The following is a 25,713-nucleotide window of genomic DNA, read 5'->3' on the forward strand; positions in this document are numbered from 1 at the left end:
GAATTCTTAGAGAATAAATTATTTCCTTCTAATTTCCTTATTTGATGTAAGAAGGAACTGACACCCAAAGAGTTAATTTGCTTGCTTATGGTAACTTAGGTAGTGGTCTGCCAGGGATAGAACCTAGATTTGGGAAACTGTCCAATATTCATTTCATTATAATCCAACACTTCTATGATCCATGTACAAAATACAAAAGATCTATGGCATGTTAATATTATAAAACTTAAATTAATTTCTTATTTGTTTTAATTTAGTTTTAATTATCAGGATTATTTAGCTATTTGATATTATTATAATCATGTCACATAAAAATTACTGAAGTCATTATTTCTTATAAAATGGTAGCAAAATTATATAACCCACCTGTTGTACATTTTAATTCTACCATTTGAATGTATCTTCCTTCCATTTTTCAACCATGACATTTTGGGTGAGGGGATTCCTTCTGCCTGACAAACAAATCGAGCAGTGCCAGCTCGAGGTCTCGTTAAACTTTCTGGCCATTCAACAAATGAAGGAGGTGCTGTTTTTAAAGAAAAAAGAAAATATTCCTATGATCCCAACCAGAATGACAGAAACAGTCAAGGAAGTGTACATCAAATGAAACAAGTTGCCTTTCTAAAGATGTCTGACATTCTGAGCCTCCTGTCCACATCCCCATACCTGCCCAGGTACCTTCTCTCTGCACTGCTCATTAGTGTCCACTTCCTCCATGTTTTTGCTACTGAGACCATTTATATAAACACATCAAAAGTATGCATGCCCACAGTCCTTCTTAACTGAGCCCAACATAAGGCCACTTGTGAATATATACAATCAATAAGTTCAAATTTTAGATGATTGAATGGGTATGGATATGTGGGTAGATGAAAAAGAGAAGAAAGGAGGCTAGCAAGTATGGGGCCTGGGGTTTGATCCCCAGCACCACAAGAAAAGAAAAAAAGAGGAAGAAAAAGGGAAAGATCAATAAGGAACATGCAAACAGGATAGTGACTTCAGAATGGTTCTGTAGCTATACTTAATAAAGGAATTTAATTTTCCCCTAAAATTTATCGTTGTAAACTATACTTCTTACCCACCTTCTCATCAATGCTACAAAACTCAAGAGTAAGGTATAAATAAGATAAAATGGCAAATGTTAAGATGTAAGATTCTCCTGATTATGGAATGAAAGAATACATACCTAATACAGTTAAAGTTGCCATGGCAACTGTAAAGTTGCGTGTGCCAGGGGTAGTAGCCCGACAAACATACACTCCAGCATGTTGTAATTTGACATCAGATATCATGAGATTACCATTTCCAAGCACCCGAGTATTAAAGACATCAATGGACTTGTGATCTATTCCAAAGAGAATATTTCAGCTAAAACAATGTAACATATAATCCAAAATTGTACCAAAAGACAACTATCCAAGCAATCAATCATGAAAAGCATAAAAATGATCTATAGTAAAACCTCTTATCTACATGCTGAAATGCCAAAAGCCGCCACTCAATTTCAAGTGCCAAATGTGTTTTATTTATAAAATGAAAATTTTTACTTTTTTTTTTTTTGAATGAACAAAGTTTAAGGAAAAGACTCACATATCGAGAGAAGACTTACCAAGACGGCTCCAAGAAATGATTGGTTTGGGATTTCCTGTGGCCATACACTCTAAAACAACAGTCTGATGAAGAGACATTGTTATGTTCTGTGGACCTGCTATAATGGTTGGAGTGTAGAAGGATTTAGACTCCTTTGCTTTGGGGAGGAAAAGACAGAATTCAAAAATCAAATATAAGTGAAACACCGTTAAAACACCAATTCTTAGTCACTTTTTCTAAACAGGAAACTTCTTTAATCTTTATTGAGATATAACTCCCATGTCATACAATTCACCTATTTGACGTATGTAATTCAATGGTTTTTAGAATTTTCAGAGTTATGCAACTATTACAACAGTTAATTTTAAGACATTTTCAACACTCCAAAAGATATCCATATCTATTAGCAGCCACCCTCCAATCTTCTCTCTATATAGCCTGATACCCATTTATCAAGTTTCTGCTTCTCAGAATTTGCCTATTTCTAGACATTTTATGTGAAAGAAACCTTAATATGATATTTTTGTGACTGACTTATTTTCATTTAACCTAATGTTTTAAGATTCACACATATTGCTGAAACGTGTCAGTACTTCATTCCTTTTTTCTGAATAATAATAAAATAATATTCAGCTATGGATAAAACATTTTATTTTTCCATTTTTCAGTTGGTGGATACTTTAGGTTACATCCCTATCATTCACTTTTTAAAAAAATTTTTTTAGACGTTGATGGACTTTATTTTATTTATTTATTTATATGGGGTGCTAAGAATCGAACCCAGTGCCTCACATATATGCTGGGCAAGTGCTCTGCCACTGAGCCACAACCTAGCCCCCATATCATTGCACTTTTAATTGAGATTGAAGCATTATTTAATACTTCAATGGATCCTGGTAAGAATTTATTTGACAGTGGAAAATTAAGGAAGAATTCGCCGGGCGTGGTGATGCAGATTTTCTTCCTTTATATCCAATTAAATTTAAATTTATATTTTAAATTAAAAACTAGCATCTCTATACATAATTCATTTTAATAAGTTATATATTTCTTTCTTTATAGTCATCTCTATAAAATTTCCCTCCTACCTATATCATGTATGGCCAAATATAAAAAATTATATTCACTTAATATTAACAATAACAATTTCTGAGCACTGAGATCAAGGATGGTATTTTTAAACTTTTATGTTTATACTTTTTCCATGGTTTAATATAAAAATTTTATAAATATTACTTTTTACAACAAATATGTATTGTTTGTGCACATACTGATTATTATTTCTCTTAAAACAACAAACAAAAGAATAAGAGACTATAAACAAATATATTGACAGTAGACAACTCTGGTGTAAACAGATGATTGTTATGTTCTTTTTATGTACTTTCTATATTTTATGCTTTTAAAACCAAAAGTGAAATATTTATAAAAGAAACATTCACTCTTTCTTAAATTTGACATAATAGAGCTAGAGGTGTAACTCAGGGATAGAGCACTTGCCTAGCATTTGTGAGGTCCTGGGTTTGATCTTCAGTACTTTAAAAAGAAAAGGAAAGCCAGACATGGTGGCACACATCTATAATCCCAGTGATTCAGGAGGCTGAGGCAGGAAGATCCCAAGTTCAAAGCCACCCTCAGCAACTTAACAAGTCCCTAAGCAACTTATTGAGTCCCTATCTCAAAATAAAAATATAAAAAGGGCTGGGGATGTGACTCAGTGATTAAGCATCCCTGGGTTAAATCGAAGGAAGGAAGGAAGGAAGGAAGGAAGGAAGGAAGGAAGGAAGGAAGGAAGGAGGGAGGGAGGGAGGGAGGGAGGGAGGGAGAAAGAGAGACAGAGAAAGAGAAAGAAAGAAAGAGAGAAAGAGGAAGGAAGGAAGGACGGATGAATGAATGGACACACAAAACAAGATGACACACATAACACAACAGAAGACAAGCAGCCTGGGAAAGCAGAGTTCCTTAATAGATAAAAATGACCATTTTCCAAACAGATTACAATAATCAAGTATAATTAAAATACCACTTTATGGAATACAACTAGAGGAGAAAAAGTAATCGAGGGGTCAATAAGACCTGAAAAGCCATTTCAGTGAGATACCTGGAATCACAGTTAGAGAGGCCTCCACACTTTTGCGCCTGTGAGCTACAGCAGCAGCAACACAACGATAATTCCCAGCATCCTTTAGGCCAACATCATAGATCTGCAATACTCCTGTTGGTAGGGCAGTTATCCTGTTATGAGAAGAATTAAATAGTTGAACATTTTGTAGATTTTTTATTTTACTTAACACATCCTATAACAGGAATCAATACACTCACTTTTTTACAGTGCTATAAGCAATACTTTAAAGACCCTTTAATTCTGTTTCTTATAGTACTGGAGATTGTACCCAGGGGTATTCTACCACTGAGCTATACCTCCAATCCTTTTTATTTTTAGACAGGGTCTTGTTTGGTTGCTGAAGTTGACCTGGAACCTGTGATCCTCTTGCGCCTCCAACGTGGCTGGGATTACAGGCATGTGCCAGCACACCCAGTGACCCTTTAAAATATTAGTTTGGGTTGGGGATGTAGCTCAGTGATACAGCCCTTGCCTACCATTCACAAATCCATAGGTTCAATCCCCAGCACCAAAAAAACAAAACCAAAAGTCGAACATAACCTCAATTCTGTTGTTTTCATTTGGGTCACAACAGATCTCTAAAATATAAATAATTCTGTACAATATAGTTTGTGAGATCTATCAGTCTAATGTTATATAGAAACATTCCAGTTTAGATTTAACTAATGGATGGCCCACAGTTTTGTATGATTTATTTTCAAATACTGATTTTTCATAAATATCTATGTATGAAGGTATACTCAGATGTTAGTTTTTTTAAAAAAAATGATAAAGCCCTACTTGGAATAACTTTTTCCATTTTAGTGCTCTGCCATTTTAACCAACAATTTTTGCCTATTTAGAAGCAGGAAAGAAAGTCAACTTTTAGGAGTTGCTACCAATTTCTTTTTATTTTTTTAATATATTTATATTTTTAGTTGTAAGTGGACACATTACCTCTTAATTTTATTTATTTTTATGTGGCGCTAAGGATCAAACCCAGTGCCTCACATATTCTAGGCAAGCACTCTACTGGTGAGCCACAATCCCAGCACCTGCTACCAAGTTCTTAATCCTTAAACCCCAAATACTCTCGGAGTACAAGGTATGTGCATGTGTGTGTGTACACGTGTGGATATGTATGCATAGTAGATGGGGACTGGAAATTGGAAGGCAGACACAGCAGTGGGCAGCTACCAGGGCCTATAGGGAGACTGCTCTTCCCAGCACTGAAACTGTAATTTGATTTCCTAAACCCCTGGGTTGTGATTCAAATCCTCACTCAGGTCCACAGACAAAATGATCAAGGAAAGCAGCAGGATAATGTTTGAATTATACCTATGCAAGGAAACTAGCCCCTGTTCTAGAAATTAATGGTGTAATTCTCTAAGTTTGAAATGTCTCATAGATAAGTTATTGACACACTAAATGAAAATGAGCTGCACAACAGTCCTTTTCCCTCTATAGTCTCATGTGAAGTTGTCATTATTCCTGTGTCACCTCCATAGGAAAAAAATACATTTACCTATCCATAGTTATAGGTAGAGTTGTCCGATTAAATTCCCATGTTATAACTGCAGGAGGATTAGATGAAATTTTACATGCAAATCTAGCAACTCCACCTTCAGGGACCTCGGTGGAAATCGGCTGAACTTCAAATGCAGAAATAGCTATAGGATAAAATTCAACAAATTTAGAATGAGCACATGACAACTATACTCAGAAATAACATTTTGCTAAATAGTATTTACCAGATGTGAACTCCTGCTCAGGTATAAGATAAACCGAACTTAACTAGTACAAAGATAATTTAGTAAATAATTTTGGAAAAAAACACTGAGTAGTTGCCCAACATAGGAAGCCTAGTCTTTCCTGGAATTAAATTCTAAACAAAAGTTCTCAAGAAACCACCCATCTGGAGAGGAAAGATCAACACAACTGAAACACAAATGAAGGTGATTATATATCAAATACTACTGTAAATCAGAGGGAAGAGGAATGAAGACAAGCTAGTCAGGTAAAAATCATTTATAGGAATTTTCTGAATTGGTTTTTGAAGAATCCATTGGGTTCATTTGAAAGTACAGAAGCATGATATTCCATGTGAGAGGAATATCATGAAGACAAGTCCATGGGTAAAAACTGCAGCTTGTGTTCACATGACTGTGAGGAGACAGCTAGGACAATCAACACAGTATTTCCAATGAAGGGCTCAGGAGAAAGCAGAAGGTGAGTAGAAATAAGATTCGTACCATGGTACAAATTAAAGTATCACTGAATATTTTTTGAGCAAAGGAGTATCACGATAATAGTAATGCCTGGAAAAAAAATTAATCAGGAATGGATTAAATAAAGGAGTCCCAAGTCTAAAGTCCAACTAGCTGCTAAGAACATATCTGGGTTGGTGGCAGTGGGGACGAAGAGATTCTAGATACCTTAAAGAAAACAAAAGACTTGTTTCTTCTTGGACACAGATACATAATATGCTCGGATTCATATGAAGTTGGTATTGATGGGACAAAATGAGAAAGAAGAGAGAAAAATGGTGCATCTGATGAACAAAATTTAGAGAAACTCAGGAGACTATTTTTATACTCACATATTTCCAAAGTGGACATAAATCTAAGTATTGATATTTTCTTACAAATGGTAATTCTGTAACACTCTAGGTAGGCCCTCAATCCAGGCAACAGCACTTCATTGGAAATACTGTGTGGATAGTCCTAGCTGTCTCCTCACAGTCCTGTGAATTCTCTTCCCTCTGATACAAAGAAAGTGCTCCAAGCATAATCGCATAGTCTTACTCCCCTTCCTCATGCTCTAGTTTTTTTTTTTTTTTTACATCATTTATACTTTATCAATAAAGCAAGAAAATTAAGAAGAGAAATATAACAAGGACTAAACTTATGCTTCATTAGACTGGAAAAGGGTAAAAGATGACAGAAGACTAACAGATTCTGACTTGAACATGACTTCATTTTTCTGTAGGTAGATTGCAGGCCTTTAGAGGTAGGGACAGGAAAAGAGCAGTGAAAACACACTTTGGTAGGATCTACTTTCAAAAGGGGTGAAGTGGGATAACAAAATACTTTGTGTATATGACCAAAAAAAAAACAAAACATTCTATTTCTTCAAGAACAGCAGCCCTCACACTACTGTCAGCAATCCTCAAAGTCAAAACCATTTGAAAATAGCCATCTTGGGCCTTTTACATTTTCTTTTCTCAAGTGTATAGCGTTTTCCAGAAGCAACAGAACAGGTGATACTGCAAAAGACTAAATACAGAAGCAGAAGTGTGTGGGAATTCAGCTGTCAGAATATTCTATTAATTAGAGATTTGCACAAATGTAAAGCAATACCACTCCTCTTATTAATTTTTCTTTTAGAAAATGATTATCTTAATGTGAAATATTAATATGTAGTAGATCAATATTTTCATTTTTAAATGGATTTTTAAAGTTCCTAGTCATAAATTTTTAATAGTAAGATCACTAGATAATAAGCTACATAAATAAGTTCCTTGTCCAAAATAAGTTTTAAGAGTATATAGAGAGTGAATGTTTTAGAATCACTATTCAAGAACATCAAACTGTAAAGAGAAAAAGGAACGCATATACTGTTGGTGGGATTATAATTAGTAGAGCACTATGGAAATCAGTATGGAGTTTACTCAATGACTGGAATGGAACTAGGGAATAAAACTGACCAAACTGTGTTATGTGCATGTACAAATGTCACAACAAATCCCACTCTTATGTATAATTATAATACATCAATTAAAAATTGATTTTTAGAAAGAACTTCAAACTTTAAAAATCAATACAGTTTTTCCTTTCAATTGCCTCTGTAATCACCAGGATGTTAGGCTATGAACATTTTAATTCTGGATTGAATCTATGGACCACCACTGCTGTTCATCTACTAAAGAATTAAGAATTCTCACCTTCAAAATATCAGGTTTACATTCACAGAGACCTGGTTTCTCAGAAACAATGTAAGATTGTCTTTTTATGATTAATTAAATTTACATTCAATACATTCATTTTCTCAGGAATTAGGACCTATATTTCCCTAAGCTTAATGCCTGCTTTATAAATATTAGTGCCACATTTACCTTTTCCATACATAAGGGGGTGACCTTTGGTGATATTTATTGGTAATTCAGTTTATATTCAATTTACAGAGTTAAAATGGGAATTTAACCATATTCTTTCCCAGCCTTTCCCTTCTCAAATTGAAATATACAGTTTAGCTTTTCAATTCCTTCTTCCTTTGCCCACAATTGAGATCAAATACCCAATTCGATATGCTTTATCTCCTATATCGGACTTCTTTCCATCCCTAATAATCTTTATGCTCAATTATCATATCTAGCTTGTAAATCTGAAAGAAGCTGCTTCAGTAGTATCTCCTCTGCCAGCAAAATCACCCTCCAAAGTGATCATCATAAAACAAAAATGCAATCTGTGTTGCTGATGAATTAACTGTTTTTTTTTAAAGCATTCTTTTTTTTTTGAGAGAGAGAGAGAGAGAGAGAATTTCAATATTTATTTTTCAGTTTTTGGCGGACACAACATCTTTGTTTGTATGTGGTGCTGAGGATCGAACCCGGGCCGCACACATGCCAGACGAGCGTGCTACCGCTTGAGCCACATCCCCAGCCCACTTTCTTTCAGAAATCTATAGTCTTGTACTTAACCTCTTATAATTATGTCTCACTAACACTGAACTGTTTACAGTTCTCTGAATACCTCTGAACTTTATATGATATGTCCTCTTCTCTCAAATCCCCCAGGTCCCTTTGCCAATCTGATGAAACCCATCATGGCTTAAAGCCCAATGACTTTCTCCCATGACTTCTGGGAAGTTGTTCCTGACCCTCTTGTCTGCAACCTTGTACTGCAGACCTTCACTGCTGCTTCATCATACAATTATAGGTTTAATATACCTTATCTGAAATGCTTAGATCAGAAATTAACTTTAGATTTTGGAGTTTTTCAGAGTTTTGGAATAATTATATAGGCGTTACCAGTTAAACATCCCTAATCTTAAAATGCAAAATCTCCAACTTTTTGAGAAGTTTTGGATTTGGGAGTATTTTGAACTTCAGATTTTCAGATTAGGGATCTCAACCTGTATAATCACCTATCCACAAGTCTGTTTATAGGAATTCTATACTATGAGTTCATTGAAGGATAGAAATGGGTCATAATTTTTACAGAATCGCTTATGACAAAGAATGGCACAACAGACTTGGCTTAAAAAACAAAAAAGTTTGCTGAGGGATTAGGATTTTGGCTCAGTGGTAAAGCACTTTCGTAGCACTGGGTGAGGCACTGGGTTTAATCCTTACCACCGCATAAAAATAAATAAAATAAAGGTGTCATGTGCATCTACAACTCAAAAAAAAAAAAAAAAAAGGTTACTGAACTGAACTGAAAATTTTGGGACTTTCTCCAATTCCACCAGGTTTTCAAGCACAGTATCTAGAATTTTAAGGAGTCTAGTACAGGTAGTGAGGGCAATCTGGATGTGACACGGTCACCCCACTAATCACCACGGTTGATTAGGCTGTTGTGGCTGGTAAGGCGGGTGTCCTCTTCCTCCCTTACTACTCCCTGTGCATCCCCCCTGAAGCTGTGCACTTTGTCAAAGATGATGGCCTTTCCTGATAGAGAAGTACCATACTTGGGTCAAGAGTATATGAGTAGCTGCACTCCCCTGCTAGAACCTCCATACAAGCTCTCAAGGAATGTGGTATAAACAGCAAGGCATGGGATGTTAAGAAAATAATGCTTTTTATTATTTTTTTGTTGCTCAAAAGATGCCAAATATTTTAGCTGCATGTTTTTTTTTTTTTTTTTTTTTTTTTTGAGACAAGTTCTAAGTTGCTTAGGCCTAAGTTGCTGGTGCTGGCTTTGAACTTGTGATTCTCCTACTTTAGCCTCCTAAGTAACTGGGATTACAAGTGTGAATAGTGGTGCCCAATAGCTGCATAATTTTTTAAAGACAAAGTTTGTTTCAACTATATCAAAGGAGTTTTATAAAGAGTAAATAAGCCAATATAGTGAGGACCCTTCATTAGTATTATAATGCTTTTTTTCTTCTTTTTTTTGCAGTGTTGGGGATTGAATCCAGGGCCTTATACATGTTAGGCAACTACTCTTACCAATGAACTACACTCCTAGCCCATAAGCCTTTCATAAATGCTGTGATTATTAAGAATAAAAATCATTATTCTGTTGTCTTGAGTAATATCCTTCCAACCACTTAGGCAACTGAAGGTTGTGGGTTTTTTACTCTGAATCTCATCTAACCAATCAAACAACATGCCTCAGAACCACTACCTTTTCTTTAAGCAGTCTCCCTTTTTTCTCAAATTGATAAACCTATGAAATCCTTCTTGAGATTTTTGACTATACCAAAACTCAACTGGGACTAGGGGTGTGGCTCAGTGTCAGAGCACCTACGTGTTCAGCATGTACAAGGCCACAAGCTCAATCCCCAGAACTAAAAAAAAAAAAAAGAACAAACCAACTTTATATTTTAGGCCAAAGGGCTAGAGCCTAAGAGTCACACAATTCTGTGTCATGATTTGGACAGGAAGCATCTCCCAAAGGTTCTTGTGTTGAGGGCTTGAGCCCAATGCAGCAGTGTTCAGAGGTGCATCTCTTGGGAAGTGATTGGGTCATGAAGGCTCTGACCTCATGAACAGATTAATCCGTTCGTGGATTTATAATCTGATGGTGTTTTTGAGAGGTGGCAGAACTACAGGATGTAGGGCCTAGTTGGAGGGAATGGTGTCCTTAGGGGCATGCCTCCGGGGACTGTATCTTGTCCCCCTAGTCCCTTCTGCTTCCTCTGTTTCCTGGCTGCCATAAGGGTGAGTTGCATTGCTCTGCCACAGCCTCCTGCCATGATGCCCTGCCTCATGGCAGGTCCAGAATAAATGCAGCCAGCTGACCATGGACTGAAAACCTCTGAAACCATAAGCCAAAATAACTTTCCTCTTCTAAGTTGTTTTTCAGGTATTTTTGTCCCAGCAATGAAAAGCTAATTGAAACAGAAAGATAAATGGAATTATCTTCTAACCTATGAAGGGTATTCCTATTCTGGTTTTCAGCAAGGTATGAAAGCAGTTTTAAGGTATGTTTTTAATCCTCAAGAACACTTTTATATGCCTTTTTGTAACTTTTGAGAAATTAACCTGCTAGAAAAATAATATTGCCCAGAAAACATCAAGGCAGACAGTGCTTAGGATCCTCATCAGTACCTTGGATACAAAGAAAAGAGGCAAATATGAATCAACAATGAAAGAAATCCCTCTTTCTGTTTATTATTCTTCTGGACACCAACCCATCCTCTTCTCTTACCACTCAGTTCTGGATGTTATCTGTCTTTTCTCCCTCATGCATATTCGAACTCGTCCCCTGGCTCCTTCCCCTCAACATATCAAAGTATTCAAGTCTCTCCCAAACTCCAGAAACAAATTGAAGACGACTCCAAACCTTTTTATATTTCTTCACATATTCATCTAGCAGCTACCTACTCTCTGCACCCCATGAATAGAAACTTCTCTAGTTTATACTAGCTGTCTCCCTTTCCTCTTCTCTGAATGAACACCTCAAACATAGAATCTGCTATTTCCCTTCTTTTATTGAAATAGTGTCTATGACACTATGTACTTCTGGTCTTCCGTTTATTTCTCTAACCCTTCCTGTCTCACTTTTCAGGGGCTCACCTCCTCTTCTGCCCTTCTTCCCAGAGATTCTCTGTTCTTTTCTCTCTCCACATTCGCCTTTGGTGATCCAGCCACTTTCTGTTTCAGTCACATCCAGCTGTTGCTGATGATTCCCCCAACAGATTTCCAGCTCAGATACTCTCTCAGAGATTTATACTCATGATTTATACTCAGAGATTTATACTCATTCATCTCGACACCAAGCCATCCTCTTCCCTTACCACTCATTCCAAATGTCTACTGGTCATCTTCACCTAGTATTTATAAGAGGCACCTCAAACTCACACATTCAAAATGAAATAATCTTCCTTCTTCCAAGCATGTGTCTCTTCTGCCTTAGCTGTGTTACACCACTACCCAGAGTTAACTCACTTGAGCTTGATTGACTCCTTCTACATTTCCTTGGATCACCTGTTTCCAGTGATTTAAAGCCCTAAACATATGTCAAATCCATTCCTTTGTATTCCTGTCCCAACATCTCTCACCAGAAACACCAACAGCCTCTTACCTGGTATCTCTTTCTTTCCCACAGTCTCCCCTGCAAAAACATACTCTGGACATACCTAAATCAGTGTTTGACTGACTGCATCTGTTTCACAAGTGGCTTTCATCTATATTTGTTCGACACCTCCTATAGGTCAGTCCACTACTTCTAAAACCAAAAGAGGAATAATCTCACAAAACTGTGATTCCAATTTAAATGCTGTCAGTACTGTGTCTTAGCAACCTTCCTTTTAAATCTTTAAGCTGCTTAGCCTCATTACTTGAAAAAAGGAATGCATATATCCTTGCTACAACAAAAGGAACAAATATCATTCTACATGGCACATATATATTTTTTGACTCTGTAGTCTTAGCATATTTGTTGGCTAGCTTGTGGGGGTGGGGAGTAGGTTGTATTAATTATTTCAAAATCATACTGCTTAGATGGCAAGCATACTATAGTATTTAAACAATCAATCTTATATAAGAACAGTGTATCTGCTACTAAATATATCTGATAAAACTGACACAAAGGATTAATTTCCATTAATCACATATTGCTATTAATCCCACATCTTAATTACACCATGCATCTACTTTGTAGTTAATCCATGCTGAAAGGCTCTGAATCATGCAATTCTTCACAAATAATGGGCCAGATTGTCTCCCCAACCCTAGAAGATTTTGATTACATTATTTTAGGGAAATTTTAGACAAAAGCAATCACTCCCTAAGTGTGTTAATCCGTTCAATAAATACTGAATTTGAGGCCTAGGACATCCTAGGTGCTAAGGATCCAATGATAAACAAAAATAAGAGGCTCTATTTTTAGGGATCTTTGCCTGGAGAAAGGCATTTAACTCAATTATTGTGTGAGTACATAATTTTAAACTGTGATAAATGCTATGAAAGGAAAAGTATAGAGCATTAATTATAACAGGTCATAAGAAACTTAATGACAGAAACAACAATAGCTTAACAGATATTTTATTGCTAGGTACTGCATTAAGTATATATTCTAGTTTATTTTATCCTCAAAGTTATTATTATCCCAATTTTCAGCTAAGGAAACTGAGGCACAAGGAAATTATGCAACTTGTTCAAGGTTTTTCAGCCAGTTGAGTGGTGATGCTGGGATCTGAATCTAAGCAATCAATTTTCAGAGACCCTATGTGAATTCTCTTATGAGTAATAAAATCTGGAGATGCACAGTGTTTGTGGAAGATAAAAATAATCACGTTTTAATTCCAAGTAATCCTGTTCAGTGTAAGCTGAAATATATTGGCTTTCTAGCTGCGTAAGAACATGTGTTAAATTCCTAAATTTCCAAAACAGAATATCTTTAAACTCCTGCTTACTAAGATTTAGAACACTAGGTTTTTATATCTTTTTTTAAACAAAAGTATGTAAACTGAATTAAACTACCTCAGTCTAAAATTTTGGAATCAAAATGTTTTCAAGAAACAAATCTATTTTTGTAAAATAATTTACATAATGAGAATATGAGCTCTTCCTTTATTGTTGTTCTTCTAGTTCTAAACCCACATACACTTTTATCATCAAAGAGCCAGGTACCTAGAGGGTGAGTGCTAAAGGCAGGGAGACCACTAAGAGACTATTTAAAATGGAGGAGAGAGATCTGCATTGGGTTTAAATGATGGCAATGATAACAGGAAAAAAAAATGGGGCACGTACAAGAGACACTGTACAAGGAGATGTGTTTTGCTTTTAGGTACTGAGGATTGAACCCAGGGTCTCATGCACACTAAACATGTTCTCTACCAGTGAGCTATATCCTCAGCCCTGAGACACTATACAAAAGAAGAATTTGGCCAAGAGACACAGGGAAGGACCCATGTGGCTCCCACCCCTAGACCCTCTACTACCCCAGTGCTGCAGATTGAATCCAGGGCTTTGCACATGCTTGGCCAGCACTCTGCCACTGTGTTACACTCCAGCTTTTCCCATATGGTTCAGAAGTCTCTGGTCCATATAACTAGAAGGTTGGGGGAAGATTACGGTGATGAAAGAGAACAGGACAACAGTCCAGATGGCTGCTGACTAAGCATTACAAACTCTCATCTGATCAAAGTGAGAAGAAATGGGACATATTAAGGAAGAAGGCGAAACTGTAAAATTAGGCCAGGGATAAATAATTTAAATAAACAACTTCAAATATCCATTTATCTTGATTTTTTTACTAACAGCCCAGCTGTTAGGCTGCTATTAAGATTTACAGAGATACATCCTTGGGTCTTTATCATAGCAGCCTATAAAAAGAGCTCTGTACAACATGTAAAATGAGCAGAAACAAGGATTTCTTACTTTGGAGGTTCTGCAAGAATAAGTTTGGAAACAACAGTGCTTATGCTATTTTTCCAATTTTAGGGTGTGTGTGTTGGAAACTGAACCCAGAGTTTAATATTAGTTAATTATTCTTATTTCTCTTTTTTTAAATTTTTATTGTTGGTTGTTCAAAACATTACATAGTTCTTGACATATCATATTTCACACTTTGATTCAAGTGGGTTATGAACTCCCATTTGTACCCCGTATACAGACTGCAGAATCACATCAGTTACACATTCACTGATTTACATATTGCCATACTAGTATCTGCTGTATTCTGCTGCCTTTCCTATCCTCTACTATCCCCCCTCCCCTATTCTCATTTCTTGATGACAGAAATAAAGGTAATAGAAAACTGAGGTAAAGGAGGTTTTTTTGTTTGTGTGTGTGTTTTGTTTTTTAAAGTTAAGTAAAATCTTGGCCTCAGCTACTTAATAGAAAATCCAGAACAAAATCCAGAACATGGTACAATTTAGGTGTATGCAGGGAAGCAATACGGTAGCATAGTTTTGCAGGTAGCAATGCAGATATTAAAATCCACAAATCTGGATTAAAATCACAGATTTGCATTCATGAGCTGTATGCACTCAAAAAGTTTCTCAACCTCAAAATGGGTATGATATTAATACTTTCTGGCTGGGAACTATGGTGCACATCTGTAATCCCAGTGACTCAGGAGGCTAAGGCATGAGGATCACCAGTGAGAGGCCAGCTTCAGCAATTTAGCAAGGGCCTAAGGAATTCAGTGAGACTGTATCAAAATAAAAAATAAAAGGGGCCGAGGATATGGCTAAAGTGATAAAGTGTCCCAGTAAAAGTAGACCCCAGTACTACTGTTACTAATAATAATACTTTCTAAGCATATTTAAAGAATAAATTACATATTTTTTGACAGTGCTGGGGATTGAACCCAGGGACTCAAACACACAAGGCAAGTGCTCTCTCCTTGCGCTACATCCCCAGTCCTATGTATGACATTTGCTATGTGTATACACACACACACAGTATGAGAGCACTGGCATGTATTTGGATCCTGCTTGGCACTTAATAAACTCTTAGTAGCAGTGCAGGAAGTGGTAATAGTAAGAGCATGCCTCTCTATGAATGCACTAGTTTTATGTTCAGCACAATGACTCAAAGAAAGTCAAAGGATGCCAGTGACCCTTATGCAATAAAAATAAACTTTAAAGCCTGAACAAAGGCAGAGGTATTCTAAGATCTAATGTAGCTTTTACATAACGGTACATAAAATGCAGAGAAACAGAAATGATTTTCCCATTTTGAATATGCATAGATAAATTATTTGAAGAGGATAAAATCCACTACTTCAATGATGCAGTACTAAAAGACAGACTACAAAGAGGCAATTAAGTTTGGACATCTAGAAGTAGGACTATATGTAGTTGTTTTAATTTGTTTTGATTTCCTAGGAAAATGCATGAATAAGAGAAAGCAATGATATTATATATATATGTCTCTATGGGGCATGGGTTGAAGGAAGAGTTCGCATAAATTATTTAATGCTACTCTACTTCCTGATGAACTTCCTCATCCTTTCTTTTGTTTTTTAAAAAGAGGGGACTTAGGTACCTTTATTTTATTTGCACGTTGTGCTGAGGATCAAACCCAGTGCCTCACAGGTGCTAGGCAAACGCTCTGCCACTGAGCTATAGTCCAAGCCCCTTATCCTTAGTTTTCATCTGCCTTTTCACTCCTTTTAAGTTCTTAACCTTTTGGGTAGATGTCACCTGTGATCTACAGATTCTTGATGTACTCCCTAAGTAGTACCTTAAAGCTGGAAATTATAAGAAAAAAAAATTATAAATAAAAGCATTTTCAATTTTAAAGTATTATGTAAGACTTTATAAGAAAACTTAAGAAACTTTAGAAAATCATAGAAACATGAAATATTTACTCCATACCATGCTATCCTTAAACTTTGTTTTCCAGTAAGTACTTTTCTACTTTTTTGTTTGTTTGTTTTGCTCTGGTTTGGTCTCCCTAGAGCTGGAGAATCAAACACAGAGCCTTGAGCAGGCTAGGCAGGTATTCTATCACTGAGCTATATCCTCAGCCCTGTTCTGATTCATTTTTTTAAGTGAAGCATTAAATTGAATAAATGAATATGTCCTTTAGAATGAATGCTTGAGCCTTCTAAAATTCTACTTTGCAAACTATTTTCAGCATTATCATAATGTTTTGTACTTATTTAAACAAACCACAGCGGCAAGCGTCCTTATGCAAATCTCCTATGTGGACTTTGCTTCTGCCAGTTGGGTATGATTTTACAAGTCCACAGCCTCCTTGTGAAACCTGACCTCTTTTTTCCCTCCACAGTCAGTGCTAACATAAACCAAGAGCTCCACAAGAAGTCATTAAAGCTGTGCTGTTAAGAGGCCAGAGCTCTATAAAATAGGCAAGAAACAAGGTCTCAAGAAACATTGGCTATCCTCAAAAACAACCTTGCAAACACAATAAATGTAAGTGCCTGTTTTATTTGTGACTTCCTCCTCTTCACCTGTCTACTTAATCATTTGCTTCTATGATTTACAGTCAGGAAGAAGAAAAAAAAAAATCCCAAATACAGCAAAGCTGCTCAGATGAAAATGTTCTTCAACTTTTATTTGGTCAGAAAGCAATACATATAGGATTCTACACTGAAAATAACATGACTAAATTAATATATCAACACTGGTTTGCATATTACACTAATTCAATAAGTATTAAATATGTCATTCATGCTTCTAAAATTTTGTGATGAGTACTTAATACATGCTGATTTTAAAACCAATGAAAAATTATGGATACACAATCTGTAATAACCTACCATCCAATAATTTAAAACAAGTTCACTAATTATTTCCTTTTTAAAAATATTTTTAGTTGTAGATGTTCAAAATACCTTAATTTTGTTTACTTATTTTTTTAATGTGATGCTGGGAATCGTACGCAGTGCCTCACAAGTGCTAGGCAAGTGCTCTACCACTGAGCCACAACCCAGCCTTTAGATTATTTCTTTTTTTCCCCATGTCTTCATACATGTATTTTGGATAATAATGTCCGTCACATTCCACCATCATTTCTAACCCCATACCATCTCCCTTCCACTCCCACCCCTCTGCCCTATCTAGAGTTTGTCTATTCCTCCCTTGCTCCCCCCCCTCCCTATTCCACTATGAATCAGCCTCCTTCTGTCAGAGAAAACATTCGGCATTTGGTTTTTTTGGAATTGGCTAACTTCACTTAGCATTATCTTCTCTAACTCTATCCATTTACTTGCAAATGCCATGATTTTAATCTCTTTTATTGCTGAGGAATATTCCATTGTGTACATATGCTACATTTTTTTTTATCCATTCATCTACTGACGGGCATCTAGGTTGGTTCCACAGTTCAGCTATTGTGAATTGTGCTCATATAAACATTGAGGTGGCTATGTCCCTGCAGTATGCTGTTTTTAAGTCCTTTGGGTGTAGACTGAGGAGAGGGATAGCTGGGTCAAATGATCCTAGATTATTTCTTAATTTCTTAAAAAAGAAAACACATTATTTCTGGGCTGGGGCTGTAGCTCAGTGGTTAAGCGCTTGCCTCGCATGTGTGAGGCACTGGGTTCGATCCACAGCACCACATAAGATAGACAGACAGACAGATAGATAGATAGATAGATAGATCCACAGCACCACATAAGATAGACAGACAGATAGATAGATAGATAGATAGATAGATAGAATAAAGATATTATGTCCATCTACAACTAAAAAAAAACATTATTTTTAAATTGTATAAAAATTTTCTTTTACTAAACCGAAAATACAGAAGTCAGAATTTTGATGCAGGGTTTAAAGCAGTGGTCTTGTCACTCTGTTCAGCTCAAGGCCTCACAGCTGGTAAAGGACTGCCACTGCCACACCCCCTCCCTGGGGAATACTAAATGGCAGGGGAACATGGCCAGCAGTCAAGTTCCAGTGCTTCTGTTCTATTTCCCCCACCTCTTAGTCAGCAGTCAATAGCTTTGGGGAAAGGTTTAAGGAGCTCATCAAGAATACAGAGAGCTGGGCAGGGTGGCACACCGGTAATCCCAGAGACTCAGGAAGCTGAGACAGGAGGACAGCTAGTTAGAGATCAACCTCAAAAACATAACAAGACCTTCAGCAATTTACCAAGACCTTGTCTCAAAATAAAAAATAAAAACGACTGGGGATATAGTTCAGTGGTAAAGTGCCATAGGGTTCATTCCCTAGTATACACACACACACACACACACACACAAAACCCACAGGAAGATTTCTAACGCTGGTTCTCAAATCGTCCCTAATTTCAGAGTTCATTGTTAAGGTTTACACTTAATAAATTTATTTGTATGGCACTGGTCTTTCCATCAAGCCATGCATTTGTCTACTTCAGACTTTACTTGTCAAAACAGCTGCAACTTCTTGCCTCATCAGATTTGATCTCACTGTAAGTCTTTGAGTTTGAAGACTAACTTGCAACTGAACATTAAGTAAAACTGAGAGATCTGGTCCCATCATTTAATCAAACCATGGGGGTATGGGGTATCAGCAAGTGAAAACCAATCAAATACCAAAATGAAACTAAAACTTCTTATATCCTTAAGACTAGGCAAGTTACTCATACTTTCATCTTGTTATTTAGAAGAAGAAAATCTCATCTGTTTAATAAAATCACGTAACAAGAAGACAGATGTGACCACTACATCCTGGGTGTCAATTCCTTTGTCCAGCTGTACTAAGTATCCAAAAGCTATTCTATAAGCAGTCTATGAACTAAGTTCTAGTAAATATGTCATTCTGCTTCTTCCATCATGGCAATGCTGACAACCAAGAGCTACGAGATACATGTTTACTTTTCAAAGGAAATGCTTAGGTCAAAATATGTGATCAAATAAATATACATAAAATGAAGGTTAGAAACTTTGTGACAAAGCTGGGAAGCAGGGACTTTCAGAAATGTATCTATATGTAAAGATTTCACACACTAGATTATTTTCCAGGGTATTCTTACTGTATTCAACTTAAAAGGCCCCTTTAATGACACTTAGAATTCTTAGCATCTCTGATATTTCATCAACCTCACTCTGCCAAACGCCAGACTTTGCTCAATTTATTTGGTTGGAAAGAAGAGTGACACAAAGCTCTTCAAAATTCCTTTTGACAGCTGGGCCACTGACTACTGTTCAACAATTCTCTTATTAAGCTCTTATTAATAATTGGTTAAAAATTTCCTAACTTTCAAAATTATTTAGTCCTCAGCCTCCTCCATCCTAGATTGTGAATTCCTTGGGTTCAGAGAACATGTCTCACTTGTCCTTGTTCTAGGAGCCAGAAGAGCACCCTGCATGCAACAGACATTCAATAAACATTTACGGAATGAACGCAAGGACCCATATCACCACCTTCTTGAGACTAATAATAGAAAATCTTGCCTCTTATCTTCCCTGAAAGGGGTAACAAAGTTTGGATATATCACTTTCTATTGTATAATCCTAAGCAAATATACGTTAAATATATTCTATTCTACAAAGTATGGTTTGGAAAAGGTGACGCCTTTAAAGTACTTAACACAGTGCCTATAACAGTGAAAGCACTCAATACATTTAAGCTTTTTATCATTTTATCAGATACAAATAACCATTACTTTGCTGCTTTGGTGCTGGGAATCAAACTCAGGGCCTCACAACTAGGCAAGAATTTAACTCTGAGCTACACCCCCATGACCTCACCATCAACTTTTTTCCTTATCACCACAATCTCTCCCTCTAACTAGCTTTTCTTCCTTCATTCTTGGTTCTCATGAAGAAGTAAACATTCTACCCTCTCCTGGCATTCTGAGTCCCACCCTGCCTTCCTGCTCTAGTTCCATGTATTATTTCCATTCTCTTGCATCACTTTTTACTAGTTTTCTTCATCAGTGCCTACGGGTATGTCCTCCCTATCCTAAAAAGTGGCATCTACTTCTCAGGCCTAGTGAACATCCAAACAATCTCTCTCTTGTCACTTTAGTTCTTCCTGAATGACTTTACCCACCTCTTCCTTATTTCTGCTCAGTGAGGCAGGATGGAGACAGGAAGACAGAAGAGCCACAGGTGTATTGACATGCAGGATTCAGAAACCTCCTGAGAATGAGTTTTTCCTTAAGACAAAGTAGTGTTCAAAAGTCTGATTCAAAAACAACATGCCAATTTGGGTAGGGTATTATGTTAGAAATTATGGCTGCCTGACTCTCAAATCAGGCCAGTCATCAGGCCTCACGAATCACTCAATGTCAAAGAGGAAGAGAAGAGAAGGAATAGTGGGGGAGATGCATCTGGGGTATTGATTGGGGGGGGTTATTGATTAAATTAGCTTTGGAAAGCTATAACAAGACCAGTTCCAGTGGGAGAAACTGAAACAGAGAACACAGGTTTGTCCACCATTTGTGGTTACTAAAGTTCCAGAATGAAACACAGGAAATGCAGTTTTACTCCTCCTCTTCCTACCACTGTGCTGGACTAGTTTAAAAATATACACAAAGTGGCAACGCTCTTCTCAGCAATCATTGCTGTTCCTTCCAGTTTTAAGGGCCCTTCCCAGAGGCACAGTTCAGTTTGCCCTGATCCTCTTCCAACTTGATATCATGGGATATATGGAGTAAATAGAGGTTACTGCTCTAGTTACAGCTATTATAGTCATTTCAAAAATGACCCAACAAGAATAATCTCAATCTTCAATGATATATTCCAAACAATGCATAAGACAATCAAGCTTTCTTTTTTGGGGTACTAGGGATTTAACCCACCGGTGCTTAACCCCTGAGCCACATACACAGGCCTTTTCAATCTTGAGACAGGGTCTCACTAAATTGCTTAGGGCCTCGCTAAATTGCTGAGGCTGGCCCTGAATTTGCACTCCACCTGCCTCAGCCTCCAGAACTGCTGCGATTACAGGTGTGTGCCACCATGCTCAGATAACAGTCAAGCTTCCAAAGGCCTGGGCTTAACTGTTAAACAGAGGACTTCGCTCACCTTTCCACCTCTGGCATCCCTTCTAATGCATATTCAACAAAAGAAAAGTGTCATTAACTTGGCATCTGTCTCCTAAAATGTTCAAAGAGCACAAGAACACGAAATCAACAGTGATTCCAATGGGTCTAAAAGTCACAGTACTTTCAACATAAACTTTCATCATTTAAATTGTACTAAAATGAAATTAGCTCACAATCATGATGGCAATGAAATTAGAAGGGAACTAGAAGAGAGAATAAGACTACAAAGAGCAGGAAACCAGAAGACTTAAAGCTAAGAATGACTCAAAATCAGTACAAATCTTCTTAGATTCCTTCCCACATCATTATTATTTTGTATGTTTAGTTCTAGCACATGAAGCGGCCATGAAACAGTTCTATCCATACATTTGACATATCAGAACCACGATGAAACACTGACACTAGATTAGCCAGCAGACACAAGCCAGTGAAAAGGGATGAGGACAAATATATTTTCACTGGTTTAAAGGACACTGGACAAATACAGAGCGAGGAACCCTTTGTTCAGAAACCAGCATGACTACAGTGTGTATTCAGTAGATGTAAAGAAGGTTATACAAAAAAAAAAGAAAGAAAGAAAAAAAAAATAGAAAACTGAAGATAGGCAATTTTGCTCAAGCTAAGCCCTGTCTGTGAATGTAGAATGAAAAATCACAAACCTGGTGTGGTGAGTGGTGCACACCTGTAATCATACTAATCAGGAGACTGAGGCAGGAGGATCACAAAGTGTAAGAACAGTTTGAGCAACTTGCTGAGGCACTGTCTTAAACTAAAAATGTAAAAGAGCTGGGGATGTATCTCTGTGACAGAGCAATTGCCTAGCCTGCACAAGGTCCTAGAGGTTGAATTCTTGGTGCTGAAAAAAAAAAAAGCTATACCCCATTCATAACATTTATACAGAAAGACAAAAGAACTGGAGAATTGGAATTGTCAAAATGAAAACCAGAAAACAAAATTTGGAGTACTCATACTATCTGATTTCAAGACATGATAATTTCAAGAATGACGATAAAACTACAGTAATCTAGGAAGTAATGGTATTGGCAAAGGGACAGAGATCAATGAAGAAAAAATACAGAAGTAAACCAATACAAATATGTCAATTGATTTTTACAAAGTTTCAAAAACAATTCAAAAGAGAATGGATAGTCTCTTCTTGACTCCTACTTGAACAAATAAACATCTATGTACAAAAAAAATTAATCTTGACTTGTACATTATACCTTATACCAAAATTAACTCAAAACAGGTTAAAGACCCAAATGAAATGTAAAACATTTAGAAGAAACAGGAAAAACCTTTGTGTCCTTGGGGTAAGCAGAAGCAGAGAGTTCTTAAATATGACAGCATAATCCATGAAAGAAAAATATTGATAAATCAGATTTCATCAAAAATAATAAAGCTGTTATGCTTGAGAAAATCACTGTTAAGAGATGAAAAGATGAGCCACCAAGTGAGAGAATTTGCAAGTCACATATCTGACAAAAGATTCAGAATATATCAATATTGCTCCAAACTCAATAATTAGAAAACAACCCAATAAAAATTGGGCAAAGACCTGAATACTTTATCAAACAAAATGTATGGATGGTAATGAAACACATGAAAACACATTCCTCTTAACCAGTCATAAGTTAATGTAAATTGAAACAATAAATAAGATATCATACATCTGCTAGAACGGCTCAAATCAAAAGCAACACCAAGTGCTGGTGAGGATGTGAGTATGTGGAACTCTCATTCATTGCTAGTGAGGATGGAAACTGGTAGTCACCTTGGAAAATAATTTGGCAGTTTCTTAGACAGTTCAATACATATATAACATATGATTCTGTATTCAGATGTCCAAGTATTTACTCAAGAGAAATGAAAACTTCCAATCACACAAAAACCTGTATAAGTTTAGAGTAACTTTATTCATAATGTCCCCAAACTGGGAACAACCTAAAGTCCTTCAAATGGTGAGTGGGACAACTAAGGTAAGGCCACACAATGGAGTGTTACTCAGGAATAAAAAGGAGTAAATTATTGATACACTCCACATAAATCTCAAACACATCATGCTGAGTAAAGGAGCAAGACCCAGGGGCTGGGGTTGTGGCTCAGTGGTAGAGCGCTCACCTAGCACATGCGAGGCCCCGGGTTCGATCCTCAGCACCACATAAAAATAATTAAATAAAATGAAGGAATTGTGTCAACTACAATTAAAAAATATATATTAAAAAAAGAAGCAGGACCCATAATGCGTACTTTCAATTATATGCCATTCTTAAAATGCAAAATATAGTGGCTGCTAGGTATTAGGGAGAGAGAGAAAGCTGATTACAGAGGCATCATAAGAGAATATTTTGGGGTGATGAAATTCTGTATCCTGACTGTGATAATTGGTACCCAACTATGCATATGTCTAAACTCATAGAACTGCAGCTCACAAAAAGTGAGGTTGTGTGTACAAAGTGCCAGTTTTATTGACAAACTAGTTAAATAAACTTTGAAGTCTGATTTGAAGCAGTGAGACTGTCATATTTCAACTGCCTTGTGGCAGTAACTGAATATTTAATCCTACTGGGCCAGGCTTGCTTGAGGGTCCCCTTACTCCAGAGCCTGGATTGCCTCTGCTCAAGCAATGGTGAAGCTGGACAGCCTGCTTGCAAAAGCCAACAAGAACAAGATATTCTACAAGAACCTGGGTAGCCTTTGTTTTAAATGTCCTTTCTTTCTAGGTGACACCACTAGCATTATTAATAAATAAGTAGGATTGGTTTTGAGGTAGCTATACGGTTTTACAGATACTATTATACACATTATACACATATTCATGGCGTAGCTGGTTGATTCACTTTCGCTCACTGGGTGGGAGTGACAAGGGGGGAAAAATCAGCAAAATAAGAGCACAGCCTCTGTTCATTTAGAAGTCATCATCCAAGGTAAAAGAATTCTGTGCTGAATTTGACATCACTCCCATCCTCTTATACTTACCTCTCTTCTCAAAGAAGTTAGTTCTCCCTTTCAGCAAAATATTCTCCATTAAGTCAAAGGAATTCTCAACTCTGAAAATCTTTCTAAAGCCAAGTGCCCATATAAGCCTGTCTGTGAGAAAGTCAATGCACTGCTTCATCAATGTACAATTCATCTCAGTGAGATGAATTCACAGGCAAAAATTGAGTTTTACTGTATGTAAATTAAAAATATATTTTAAAGTGTCTCTTACAAAACAGAAAGGCTTTTTTTCTAACCACTCTTAAGAACAAAGAGTTATAAATTAAGTAAGATGAGAGCACATGCAGATTCTAAAAGCTGACTCTGACACCATCTTTCCCTCTTCTATGAAGTTCACCCAGATTTTCCCAAGTAGAATCAGAGACCTCCCTCATGCTCCCAAGACCTTAGAATACCCATTAGCTTTATTAGCTCCACTTTCTATTCCCACCCACAGGACAGAGCCTGTATCTTTTCAACTTTGTATTTCTGCCACAGCACCACAGATACAAAAGGCACTTAATATGTAATAAACATACAAATGGAATTCATCCTAGGGTACATTTACATTCAGTTCAGTCTCCACCTCCTTCATCAGGAAGACAGATACAATAGCTTATATGTATAATAATAATCTGTAGGACTATAAGACACCAAAACTAAGTATACATAAAATATATCCTGATAACTAAAAATGGATCTATACTCCTGAGGGACAGGAGAAGTTAGAATCCTCCAGCTCTGCTAGTTCTCCACTGTGGAAATGGAGGAAGAATAATCACCATGCAGAGAGGCTAGCAGAGTTGGCAGCCTACAGGCATTACATGCAACTTGCACACACACACAGAGACATATGTTCTTACCCTAAAAACTTCCTGAGAAGTCCCCACCTGACCTTCCCTTCTCCATGCAGCAGCACACAGCAGAACTGCAATTTTTTACAGGCTGATGACAGAGTATCTGGAAGACTCATTTCAGTTCCCAGCGCCCTCAGCTCATTCTGAGGAGTCTTATAATATTCAACCTGACTCAGATGCCAACAGATCAGGCTTGACATTACTTAGAATTTCCTAGAACCAACTAGTTTGGTCCCAGAATTTCAAGTGAGAAGTGGATTTTCTAGAGTTGCCATAGGCTTTTGGAATTCATGTCTGACTGAGACTACTGACATTAGAGTGCTCCTTTAGTATTAAACTGTACAACTGGGCTGGGGATGTGATAGAGCACCCCTGGGTTCCATCTCCAGTGCTGCCAAACAAACAAAAAATGGTGCACTGTTTTATACATTCATCTGTCCAACTGATATTTTCACCCTCCTAAAACAGAGGAGAAAAGTGTTCTAAATGAATGGTTGTTGACAATGCTGAAGTGACAGCTACTCCTAACACCCTCATCTTCAGCTCTCTGTAGCTACTCCTGGCTTATA

The 25,713-nt window shown here is 36.9% G+C and overlaps 1 protein-coding gene across 1 annotated transcript in view; it reads right to left on the reverse strand.

Annotated features, from left to right (window-relative positions):
* The window catches only part of Prtg (protogenin), a 123,104-nt gene that overhangs the window by 52,813 nt on the left and 44,578 nt on the right, over nt 1-25,713 (reverse strand). Inside the window, exons 3-7 of the mRNA XM_027926201.2 lie at nt 5,220-5,364; nt 3,692-3,825; nt 1,610-1,747; nt 1,187-1,345; nt 367-526 (exon numbers count right to left, since the gene is read on the reverse strand). Coding sequence (XP_027782002.2) covers nt 367-526; nt 1,187-1,345; nt 1,610-1,747; nt 3,692-3,825; nt 5,220-5,364 — 736 coding nt within the window. The remainder of the gene's footprint in view (nt 1-366; nt 527-1,186; nt 1,346-1,609; nt 1,748-3,691; nt 3,826-5,219; nt 5,365-25,713) is intronic.

The sequence above is a fragment of the Marmota flaviventris genome, chromosome 2 (genome assembly GCF_047511675.1).
Source record: "Marmota flaviventris isolate mMarFla1 chromosome 2, mMarFla1.hap1, whole genome shotgun sequence".
Taxonomy (NCBI): domain Eukaryota; kingdom Metazoa; phylum Chordata; class Mammalia; order Rodentia; family Sciuridae; genus Marmota; species Marmota flaviventris.